A 12,390-nucleotide genomic window follows, 5' to 3' on the forward strand; every position below is an offset into this window, starting at 1 on the left:
CTGTAGACCAGGCTGGCCTCGAACTCACAAGTGCGGGATTGAATCCAAGGGATTGCAGGCGTGTGCCACCACCATCCAGCAATTTGGCTTATTTTTGCCAGTTTTTCTTAAATTATCCCATCTATCATTTGCCTCTGTGCAATCTTTCTCTATCCTATACACCTTTCTTCTTCTGTGATTACTACGTTGCTGGGTGGCTGGCCCCTGACGTCCTCCTCTCCTTTTTTTCTCCCAATATTCTCTTCCCAGATTTCTCCTTCTATTTATTCTCCCTGCCTGCCAGTCCCGCCTGTCCTTTCTCAGTGGCTCAGTTTCCATATTTATAATAACATCAGACTCCTAAGACATCAACACTTGGGAGGCTGTTGATAGGGGAGGGGGAGCCATAATGAGTTCAAGGAAAACCTGGGTTACACAGTGACTCTGAAGTCTCTGTCTCTAAAACAATACAAAGACTCTGAAAACTACGAGGGACAAGCACAGCCCAAGGTCAATGGAAGAACACTTGTCTACGATTCACAAGATTCTGTTTTGTTTTGTTTTTCCCTGGAGCCAGAGGGGGCACAAAAGTGCCTGATACAAAGTAGTACTTAGGACGGCTACCATTGTGTAGACCAAAGCTAGTGTTTCCACGGTTGGAAATTACCGAGCAACGGCAGAAGACGTCAGAAGACCAGCAAAGTTTAGAGCCGGGAGCCGGGGTTCTCAGCGAGATTCCCTCCCCGCCCACACCCGACCCTCTCGCGCCCCGCCCGCCCCGGTTCCGCCCCTTCCCTTGAAGCCCCGCCCACCGGCCCCGGTCCCGCCTCGCTCTTCCCGGCCTTCCGCCAGTCTCGCGCACTTTCCGTGAGCGCGAGCTGCTCTGCTGGGGTCGGCGGTTGGTCGGACGGAGCCACGTGCCACGTCGCGTGGGGGTGGAAGCTAAAGCCTGCGTCGCCGCGCTGTGTCTCGGACTTCGGCGTCTCCGGCCCGGCCCCTCCGCTCTCCGCGTCCTTCCATTCCTTTCTGCGTGTCCGGGCGCCCGCTAGGATCTGAGCCACTTCGAGGAGGGAGCGTCTGAGCCTCCGCGAGGTGAGCGCCCCTCCTGACAGGAAGCGGGTGGGAGCGGCCGAAGGCGGGCGGGGGCGGGAGGCGGCCCTGGCGCCATTTTGTGGGCACGAAGTGGTAGCTCGCCTGAGATCGGGTCCCTCGCTGTCGCCGTTTCTTTGTCGTGCTTTCTGGTCGCGGCCTAGCGGTGAGTGGTGAGCCCAGGGCGGCTCGCGGGCTCCGGATGATGCTCCGCGGGGAGGTCTCAGGCGACCTGCGCGGCGGGAAGGGCGCTTTGGAGCGGGGCCTCGCTGGCCTCGCGCCGCCGCGTCGTTAGGGCCTAGCGCGGGCGGCAGCCGGGGCGGGACGCCAAGCCTGCCGGGCCGTGGGGCCGCGGAGCTGCGGGCGGGGAGTCTGTCGCGGCTCCTGGGCTCCGGCGGTGCGGACCCCTTCGGGCTCTGAGAACAATCGGTGCCACCGTGAGCCTTGTACTCCGGCGGCCCCACCCCAGGCCGAGGGGGGGTGTTAACGTCGTTCATCGCGCATGGCCTTCTGGGAAGTGGTGGCCTACATCGCGGAGCCACTGCCGTTCCTGCCCTCGACGCCCAAGTTTAGCTCTTCCTTCCCGAGAATGAGGAACAGGAGACCTCAAGTTTCCGAGCGCCGCCAGCCCCAGATGGAATTCTTTGTGGATTTCTTCCACCCGCTTAAAGCACGTGCTAGACCCAGTGTAGGGTCTCAGACCTTGGAATAAAACTAGTTCAGGATGGCCAGGAAATATCGTAGTCTGTAGTTTTTCGCTCCGGGTAAGAAAACTGTTTGCAAGGAAAAAAAAGTCGGAACAGAAACAATTAGTTCTTTAACCCTTTATTTTTTTGTCTGGTTTTGTAACCAACAAGCCACCTGGTAACATTGTTGGAATTTTAGCACCTCAAGCATATAGTAAGCCCTGAGAAAACATTTATTAAATAAGTGAGTTGGGAACAAAAAGTTTAAAGTCTTTTTTTTTTTTCTCTAAAGAATACTCTTCCTCAGTTCTCAGGGATGGCAAAGGAAACATTAGGTTTCAGGTGGCAGGAGTCTTGTCAGGAAGTGGAACAGCAGTGGTGGTGGCTAAATATAAAGAAATAACTGCTGTTACTCTCTTGGTCATTCATCTCTCTTCTTTAGAAAATTCGGCAAAGATGTCTGAATATATTCGGGTAACAGAAGATGAGAACGACGAGCCCATTGAGATACCATCAGAAGACGATGGCACAGTGTTGTTGTCCACAGTTACAGCCCAGTTTCCAGGGGCATGCGGCCTGCGCTACCGGAATCCCGTGTCTCAGTGTATGCGGGGTGTTCGGCTGGTGGAAGGAATCCTGCATGCCCCGGATGCCGGCTGGGGAAATCTGGTGTATGTTGTCAACTATCCGAAAGGTTTGTTACTCGTTTTGGTTTTTTGCCATATGGCTGACTACAGTTAGCCTTGTATGCCATCCTAAATTGTAGATTATTTGTGTGTGGGGATGAGGAGTGGTGCTGCTGTGATGTCCAGGGCTTCGTGTTTGCCATGCTAGGACTGTTAGGCTCTGTTCCCGGGGTTTGGCCTTTGTGGCAAATGTCTTCTACAATCCGTTTTTTTTTTGTTTGGTTTTTCGAGACAGGGTTTCTCTGTGGTTTTGGAGTACAATCCAGTTCTTTTAAACTTTGCTTAGACAACTCTGAAAGGTCCCTAGTTTAAATAGTGGTAATTGGAATTGTAGGACTTTTTTTTATAGGAGTATCTACTTAATTGTTAAGCTGTTGGAACAGTTATTGCCAATCTGATGCCAAATTTAGGTTGTTAAAACTAAGTGCCTTGGGGGGATGGAGTGATGACTCTGGTTAAGAACAATGGCTCTTAAGAGGACCCAGATTCAATTCCCAGCATCCACAGGGCAGCTTACAACTGTCTGTAACTGGGATCAAAGGTATGTGCCACCAGGCCCGGCTTTCTCAGATTTCTGCACTGTGTGCCTGATGCAAAAAGGGCATCCAGCCATCTGAAGGGGGCATTGAATGGCTGTGAGCTGCCATGTGGTTGCTGAGAACCAAACCCTTAGCTCCGCAAGAGCAGCAGGTGCTTTTAGCTTCTTGCTCCCTTATTTAAATTAACCTCTCTTTTCCCCTTCTCAGAGAAGCCACAGTTGCAGTGGCCCAAATCTTGATTTAGTACAGAACTACCTTGATTTTAAGGTTGTGGTCTTATTTTCCCTGCCTCTTATGAGAAAGCCAGGCCTCATGTCACACAGCTTTGACTCAAGCACTCGCGAAAGCTGAGGGGAGTCAGTCTCTTGAGTTTGGGACAGCCAGGGATAAACAGAGAGACCCTGTCTTGGAAAGAGTATGATTGCCTGGGAATTGGTACGTTGTTACTTTTACTATAATGATATTGCAACAAAGTGCCACACATACCTATAATCCCAGCATCAGCAGGGGGTATGAGGCAGAAAGATCGTGACTTTGAAGCCAGTCTGGGTTACATAGTTACAGCTGAGCCTGATTTTATATAGCAAGACATCTCAAACAACGGTGGTCAGTCCACCAAATTGTTCAATATGCAAAGACTAATATTTGTCTAAGAAATTAAGGAGGATCTGCTGGGCAGTGGTAGCACACACCTTTAATCCTAGCACTCAGGAGGCAGAGGCATCCTGGTCTACAGAGTGAGTTCCAGAACAGCCAGGGCTGTAACACATTGAAAGAAAACACTCTACTGCATTATATTTCACTGTGTCCTCACAGTGATCTTCAAATCTGTAATATGAAGATCTCAAAATTGTAAAAGCCTGTCTTGAAAAACCAAAAAAAAAAAAATTTAAAAGGACACTTGGTGTTGTTTGGGTGGCACACACTTGAAATTGAAGGTTAAGAAGCTCAAGCAGGAGAAACTCAATTTTGGGGGAAGGGGGATTCCGAGAGTGTTTCTCTGTAGCTTGGGGGGCTGTCCTGGAAATAGCTTTTTATAGACGAGGCTGACTTCGAACTCACAGATCTGCCTGCCTCTGCCTCCCAGGTGCTGGGATTAAAGGTGTGTACCACCACCATTTGAAGAGCACTGTGGGGACATGGTAGAATGCTGTGTCTAAATGGACTGGAGCTAGAGCATAATAAAGTGCTTGTCTGGCCTTTGAGGTGGCGTACAGCCAATAATAACTGCAGGAGGATGAGGAAAGAGGGTTCTTGCCCCCCTATCATCCCTCCCCCCCCCCCCCCCCCCACAGAATTTCTCTGTGGCTTTGGAGCCTGTCCTGGAACTAGCTCTTGTAGATCAGGCTGACCTCGAACTCACAGAGATCCGCCTGCCTCTGCCTTCCAGATGCTGGGATTAAAGGCGTGCGCCACCACTGCCCAACCAGAAAGAGGATTATTTAAGACCAGTTTTGGTGGCATATGTACTGAGACCTCCATCTCTGTAAACAGTATCACTGGATGTTTGGATAAGACAGAAAGCACCCAAATTTACATGTGTAAATAAAAGTTGCTAGTTTTCTCTTTCTTAATATATTTAAAAGTATATATATGGGTTTTGTAACGTTTTTTTATTGTTTTTTGGGTTTTTTTGTTTTCTTTTACACCATGTGCATCCCAAGAGGGTGTTTGATCCCTTGGATTAGTCAGATAAATTTAATGCCACAAAATGAAAATGAAGTAGGATTTTGTTTATGTAGATAGCGGTTTTGAGGAGAATATGCAGTTGATTTTATAATCTTAGATTATTCAAAACTAGGCCAGGGAGATAGATAGCTGATATATGCAGTAAGACAACTCTCAGCAAGCCCGGTCACCTGTATACCTCTGATAGCTGATTTCTGTGGGGTGTGCAGCCTTCCCCAGGAATAACAAAACAGACCCTGCCTAACAGGACAGAAGGCCAGAAACTGCTTACAAATGGTATACTCCGCACTTTCTCAAATGTACACAAATCAATTTTCAAAAAGATAATACCAAACTAGAATTGAGATTCCTCTAATTTGCACCAGAAAAACACTCCAGCCTCTTAAGCTACATTCTGTCCTAAGAAGGATACAAGTTTTCCAGTCTCTTCACTGCTTATAGATCTGGTCTTGTTGGTTCATTGTATTTTGTTGTTAGTTAGACCAGGCTTGCCTCAAACAGAGATCCACCTGCCTTTTTTTTTTTAACTGCTAAATGTGGGTTTCTGCTTGCCTTGTTTAGATAACAAAAGAAAAATGGACGAGACAGATGCTTCCTCAGCAGTGAAGGTGAAAAGAGCAGTCCAGAAAACATCTGATCTAATAGTGTTGGGTCTCCCCTGGAAAACAACAGAACAAGATCTTAAAGATTATTTCAGCACTTTTGGAGAGGTTCTTATGGTTCAGGTAAACTTAACTCTAGCTAATTGCTTTTGTTGTTGTTGCTTTATAAATAATATCATTCAAATTTTTCACTTCCTTTCCTCCCCCTTAACCCCCCAAACCCCATCCCCTCTTTATGCTATTTGTATAGGTCATAACAATGACAAAATTACAGTTAAGAAGTAGCAACAAAAATAATTATGTGTGGGGTCACCATAGCATGAGGACCTGTATTAAAGGTTGCAGCATTAGGAAGCTTGATAGCTACTAGTTTAAAGGAAATAGGTTATATTAGATCTTATTTGTGCTCACTCTAAACATTATTAGAGTCCAAATGAGTCATTCTCTACTGTTAATGGTCTCATTTTCTGCTGTTGACTTTGCCTTGAGCTCTATTGACTTTAATGTGCTGCTTCATTCAGTTGAAGCCATTCAGAGTTTTATGTGATCTCTGATTTGTTGTGTGTGCAGTATTAGTAGAGTAAATTTCAATTGTCCTTTCTTAGGTCAAGAAAGATCTTAAAACTGGTCACTCAAAAGGGTTTGGCTTTGTTCGGTTTACGGAATATGAAACCCAAGTGAAAGTAATGTCACAACGACATATGATAGATGGACGATGGTGTGACTGTAAACTTCCCAATTCTAAGGTATTTTGCTCTTTGTTTTCCTGTATGCTTGGGGAATCTTTTCTTTAAAAGACCTTAAAATATTAAATGCATTTGGAAACATGGCAAGGAAAGTTTTAGCTTTTCAACTGTGTGACCTTGGCTGTCCTGGAACTTGCTGTGTACTGTGTAGATCAGGCTGGCTGTGAACTCAGATCTCCATGTTTGCCTCTCCCGAGTACTAGGATTGTTTGGGGGGGGGGGTTGGTTTGATTTGTGTTTTTTTTTTTTTTTTTTTTTTTTTTTGTGGTTTTGTTTGTTTTTTCCGAGACAGGGTTTCTCTGTAGCTTTGGAACCTGTCCTGGAACTAGTTCTTGGAGACTAGGCTGGTCTCTAACTCACAGATATCCGCCTACCTCTGCCTTTCCAGTGCTGGGATTAAAGGCGTGCGCCACCACCGCCAGGTGGGCTTTTTTTTTTCTTTTGCTTTTTGTTTGTTTTTCTCAGACGGGTTTCTCTGTTTGGCCCTGGCTGTCCTGGAGCTCATTCTATAGACCAGGCTGGCCTCAAACTCAGGTCAGCCTGCCTCTGCCTCTTGAGTGCTGAGGTTAAACCACTATCTGACTCTTGAGACCTTTGCTACTTCTACCAAGAACCCACATTTTTTGTTTTTTAAAGAACGGGTTGTGGTAGCATGTGCTTGTAATCCTACCCCTGCAGAGGGAGAGGCAGGTGATCCATGGAGCTTGCCAGCTACCAGTCTAGAAAAATAAAAGTTCAGTGAGAGACCCAGACTCAAAAAAAGGTGGAGAATGACTGAGAAAGATGAGTAGCATCAACCTCTATCCCGAATGTGCACATAATGGTCTCGTGTGTGAAGGAGATTAAAACTGGGCATGATGTTGCATTCCTGTAATTCAGGTTGTCCTCACATATCAAGCTGAAGGCCATCCTGGGGTGCATGGGGCTGTCTTAAAATCCCAAGGAAGTGAGGTTGAGAACTTAATTAGTAATTACTTATTTTTGGAAAGGGATTGGTTCAGTTTTCAGCACCTGCATGGCAGCATGCAACTAACTGCAGTTCTGAGTGATCCAATCCCTTCTGTCCTAAAGGGCACCAGGCATGCACCTGGTTAACATAGATACAGGAAGGCAAAGCATGCCTTTCCCCCACCCCCCACAAGGGGCCATAAGTCTTGTCACACACCTTTAATCCCAGCACCCAGAGGCACAGGCCAACGAAGGATACACAGACCTTGTCTGGAGTGGGGGCAAAACACCAAAGAAAGGGGAAAGAGTATGCCTTATGTATTTATTTCTGATGTTCCTTTCTTTTGACCAGCAAAGCCCAGATGAACCTTTGAGAAGCAGAAAGGTGTTTGTTGGGCGTTGTACAGAGGATATGACTGCTGAAGAGCTTCAACAATTCTTCTGTCAGTATGGAGAAGTAGTAGATGTCTTCATTCCCAAACCGTTCAGGGCTTTTGCCTTTGTTACCTTTGCAGATGATAAGGTATTTTTCTTCTTAATACGTTTCAGGGCTGGGAATGTATCTGGTTTGGGGCTACTGTATGTGCCCAGCATGATACAGTAGATGCTCAGTCTCCAGCACTCAAAATGATAAAAGTGACTTGTTCCAGCTGATTGTCACCTTTTCAGGGTAGAGTGTATGGGTTTAGATTAGCAGTAGTAAGATGCCCTTCCGATGTTTTTTTTTTTTTTAATGGGTTAATTTTTTTAAAATATTTATTTATTATGTATGCAATATTCTGTCTGTGTGTGTGCCTGCAAGCCAGAAGAGGGCACCAGACCCCATTACAGATGGTTGTGAGCCACCGTGTGGTTGCTGGGAATTGAACTCAGGACCTTTGGAAGAGCAGGCAATGAATGCTCTTAACCTCTGAGCCATCTCTCCAGCCCCCGATGTTTTTCATTATGTGAGCTTTGGGGCTGTTACACATCTTTTAGTTACAGATGTTGATGTTAACATTACCAAAGTGAAACTAGCAATCATTGCTTATTTTTCCTTCTACTTAGATGGGTTATACTAAGATTTGGGTTGTATTGCTGAGTTGGTACGTGAGTTAGTTTAATCACCATTTACATCCTTGTTTCTTATAGGTTGCCCAGTCTCTTTGTGGAGAGGATTTGATCATTAAAGGAATCAGCGTGCATATATCCAATGCTGAACCTAAGCATAATAGCAATAGACAGTTAGAAAGAAGTGGAAGATTTGGTGGTAATCCAGGTGGCTTTGGGAATCAGGGTGGGTTTGGTAACAGTAGAGGGGGTGGAGCTGGCTTGGGAAATAACCAGGGTGGCAATATGGGTGGAGGAATGAACTTCGGAGCTTTTAGCATTAATCCAGCGATGATGGCTGCAGCTCAGGCAGCATTGCAGAGCAGTTGGGGTATGATGGGCATGTTAGCCAGCCAACAGAACCAGTCAGGTCCATCTGGTAATAACCAAAGCCAGGGCAGCATGCAAAGGGAGCCAAATCAGACATTTGGTTCGGGGAATAATTCCTATAGTGGTTCTAATTCTGGCGCCCCTCTTGGTTGGGGGTCAGCATCAAATGCAGGGTCAGGCAGTGGTTTTAATGGCGGCTTTGGCTCAAGCATGGATTCTAAATCCTCTGGCTGGGGAATGTAGGAGGTGCGGGGGGAGGGGTGGTCGGTTGGTAGGTAGGTAGGTATAGAATGGTGGGATTCAAATTTTTCTAAACTCATGGTAAGTATATTGTAAAATACATATGTACTAAAAAATTTTCAGATTGGTTTGTTCAGTGTGGAGTATATTCAGCAGTATTTTTGACATTTTTCTTTAGAAAAAGAGGAAAAGCTAAATGAATTTTATAAGTTTTGTTATATAAAGGGTTAAAATACTGAGTGGGTGAAAGTGAACTGCTGTTTGCCTAATTGGTAAACCAACACTACAATTGATCTCAGAAGGTTTCTCTGTAATATTCTGTCATTGGACTTGTTAAATGGATTCTTTGCATGTTCAGAATAGAAACCATTGATTAGAACTACATTCTTTTCTCATTTTAATTTGAATCCCACCCTATGAATTTTTTCCTTAGGAATATCTCCATTTGGGAGATCATGATGTCATGGTGTTTGGTTCTTTTGGTTTGTTTTTAACACTTGTCTTCCTTCATATACGAAAGTACAATATGAAGCCTTCATTTAATCTCTGCAGTTCATCTCATTTCAAATGTTTATGGAAGAAGCACTTCATTGAAAGTAGTGCTGTAAATATTCTGCCATAGGAATACTTCTGTCTACATGCTTTCTCATCCAAGAATTCGTCATCACGCTGCACAGGCTGCGTCTTTGACGGTGGGTGTTCCATTTTTATCCGCTACTCTTTATTTCATGGAGTCGTATCAACGCTATGAACGCAAGGCTGTGATATGGAACCAGAAGGCTGTTTGAACTTTTGAAACCTTGTGTGGGATTGATGGTGGTGCCGAGGCATGAAAGGCTAGTATGAGCGAGGAAAGGAGAGAGCGCGTGCAGAGACTTGGTGGTGCAAAATGGATATTTTTTAACTTGGAGAGATGTGTCACTCAATCCTGTGGCTTTGGTGAGAGAGTGTGCAGAGAGCAATGATAGCAAATAAACGTACGAATGTTTCGCATCAAAGGACATCCACATCTGTTGGAAGACTTTGAGTTTTGTTCTTAGAAAACCCACTTTAGTTGAATGTGTTCAGTGAAATATTTGTACTTCCCTCCCCTCTGTCAACTGCTGTGAATGCTGTATGTGTGTTCTCCTCTGCTACTGAGCTGGAAGTGTGGGCACGTGAACTGAAGCTGATGGGCTGCGAACATGGACTGAGCTTGTGGTGTGCTTTGCAGGAGAACTTGGAAGCAGAGTTCACCAGTGAGCTCAGGTGTCTCAAAGAGGGTGGACGTTCTCATGTCTGTTAGCTAACATAAGAATGCTGTTTGCTGCAGTTCTGTGTCCTGTGCTTGGATGCTTTTTATAAGAGTTGTCATTGTTGGAAATTCTTAAATAAAACTGATTTAAATAATATGTGTCTTTGTTTTGCAGCCCTGAATGCAAAGAATTCATAGCAGTTAATTCCCCTTTTTGACCCTTTTGAGATGGAACTTTCATAAAGTTTCTTGGCAGTAGTTTATTTTGCTTCAAATAAACTTATTTGAAAAGTTGTCTCAAGTCAAATGGATTCATCACCTGTCATGCATTGACACCTGATACCCAGACTTAATTGCTATTTGTTCTTGCATTGTCCAAAGTGAAAGTTTTTCCATGGGTTATTCTGTTTTTAATCTAGTTTTTCATAAGTCTGGGTGACAGAACCTAAAGTGGTAAGCAGTTACCCTCCAGTTTGTTCTGAGTGCCTCTGTGCATTTGAATGATTTTTCTATTGACATGGCTGTATAAGTCTCCGTTGGGAACTCATGCCTTCTAAAAATACTATTTGGGAGGGGGCAAAACAGTTGTTTCCAAATGCTTTGTAGCAGAGCATATCAATGGGAAAGAAGGGATGATAAACATCATTCTGGGGGATTTGAAAAGTGGAATTAATTGCAATAGGGATGAAGTAGAAGAAACCATGTGCCTGAAATCCATTCAGAAGCCTGATAGCTTTAAGAACTAGTAGGGTGGGTTGTCTATCTGTGGCAGTCTTTAAGTGAAGTGGGCTTGTCCCCTCTGGGGTGTAGGGCCATGAAGTGACAGTGCTCACAAAATCAGATTAGACTCCCACAATGCATTGTTAAGAATGTAAAAGCAATAATACTTTGATTGTTGTACTTTCCTGTAACTACTGAGAACTGGGGAACTCCTTTTCTAGCTGGAAAGATGTGACCATTTTTGTTGGTAGTTTCCCCACTGCCCTTACCTAAATAGATGATGATAAATAGGCTTGTCATTTTGCAAGTTGCGTGTTTTGAAATTTTATATCCTCTAGACTTGTGAACACAGTGTTTCATTAAGTATCCTCTGTAAAAGGATCTTGAGTTACTGTAAATTTTTTTCTCTGCATCTAAATTTGCATGATTTCCAAACCCTGTACATCTGAATTTTGCATTTTAGCACTTGCACTATTACTCAGCAGCAGTAACATGGTAACATTAAAATGGTTTTCGGGGACCTCCAAAGACTAAACTGGCAAGCCGTCCAGGAGTCCTGGGGTAAGTTACTTGTTGATGGCATGGTTTTGATCCCTTGTTTGCACCTGTTAAAGAGTTACTGGTCATCTAGAAGGCTTTCAATGTTGAGTAGCCTTTTAATGTTTATTGGTATGATGTAGCTGTAGATAGTTATTTGCCCTACATGAAGTTTTAGAAATAAACTACTTGGCAAAAAATTTGGTTTTGAAAATCTATTTGGTTATCAAAATGCATTCATTCTTAAAAAACAATCTTTGAACCGCAGTTGAATAAAAAGTTTTCTTGCCACCAACAGTTTAGTGTCTGGAGTCTTACTGGAAAAAACAAAACATTTTTCATGACAAAAATGCCAGAAAGTTTTAACAGTGACTTCTCAGGGAAGGTGCTTAGCATTTTCATCCATTAAAAATGTGAGTCTCCAGCTGGGTGGTGGCACATGCCTTTAATCCCAGAAGTTGAGGCATACACATCTGAGTTGCAGGCCAGCTGTTGCTCCATAGTGTTACTGTCTCAGAACTTGTTGGAAGAGCCAAGTACAATCAAATGTGACATTTTAAGATTAAGGTAGCATCTTAGCAGGAGAGTAGCAGTTGCTTTGTGAGTTACCATCGTTTCTGTTACATAAGAGAATAAGTTCACTGTGTACAGTTTACTGCTGGTGTGCTATCTGTGATCTGTTTGGGTCACCTATGCCCAAGTCATGCTCACTTAAGAACAGTCCAGGTATCGTGGCATACACTTTAATACCCAGCACTTATGAGGCTGAAGCAGAATGGTAAATTTGAGGTCAGCCTGGGCTGTCTCAAAAGGGGGTTACGGTGGGGCAGGATTCAAAATGTTATCTTAGTTTGCTTACCAAGTTTGCATACCCAAAGTCCAGGTTTGATTGTCAGCACCAGATAAAGTGAGGTGTGGTGGCATACACCTTTAATCCCTAAGCATTTGGCTGGTAGGAGCAAAAGAAAGAGGTTACAGAGTTCTAAGGCCAGCCTATAACATGAAACCATTGATTATGAAAACAGCAAGCCTTTAGTTGTTCAGAAATGGGAACAGCCAATAGATTGTAGAGAATTGAACACAACTTGACATGGTAGGTTTGTGTGCAGAGTTGGTTACAAATAAACATTGTATTGAACACCATGAATCAACAAAGTTGACATTGGCAAGTGCCTGTAACAGTTTAATCTAGTTTAGGGTGGGCCATTGATGATGCTTGGGTTCTGTTACTGCTAAGAGCCTTTCCAGGTACTTGTAAGAATAATTCACAGATTGG

General features: G+C 44.3%; 1 protein-coding gene across 5 annotated transcripts; it reads left to right on the forward strand.

The window, feature by feature from the left end:
* Positions 1-928: 928 nt before the first annotated feature.
* Tardbp (TAR DNA binding protein) lies at positions 929-12,353 on the forward strand. 5 transcript variants are annotated; one of them, XR_009057969.1, is made up of 8 exons: positions 1,129-1,234; positions 2,197-2,448; positions 5,230-5,393; positions 5,876-6,016; positions 7,317-7,487; positions 8,096-8,222; positions 9,176-9,315; positions 10,033-12,353. XR_009057969.1 is itself a non-coding variant. In XM_057783726.1 (7 exons), exons 2-7 carry the CDS (start codon positions 2,211-2,213, stop codon positions 9,229-9,231), a joined length of 897 nt encoding a protein of 298 aa, XP_057639709.1. In that variant the 5' UTR covers positions 1,129-1,234; positions 2,197-2,210; the 3' UTR covers positions 9,232-12,353. The 5 variants fall into 5 exon arrangements, 4 of the variants coding, with proteins under 4 accessions (XP_057639708.1, XP_057639709.1, XP_057639710.1 ...); XM_057783726.1 differs by having other exon boundaries at positions 9,176-12,353; XM_057783727.1 differs by having other exon boundaries at positions 8,096-8,213; positions 9,176-12,353.
* The last annotated feature ends 37 nt before the right edge of the window (positions 12,354-12,390 follow it).

Source organism: Chionomys nivalis, chromosome 11 (assembly GCF_950005125.1).
Source record: "Chionomys nivalis chromosome 11, mChiNiv1.1, whole genome shotgun sequence".
Taxonomy (NCBI): Eukaryota; Metazoa; Chordata; class Mammalia; order Rodentia; family Cricetidae; genus Chionomys; species Chionomys nivalis.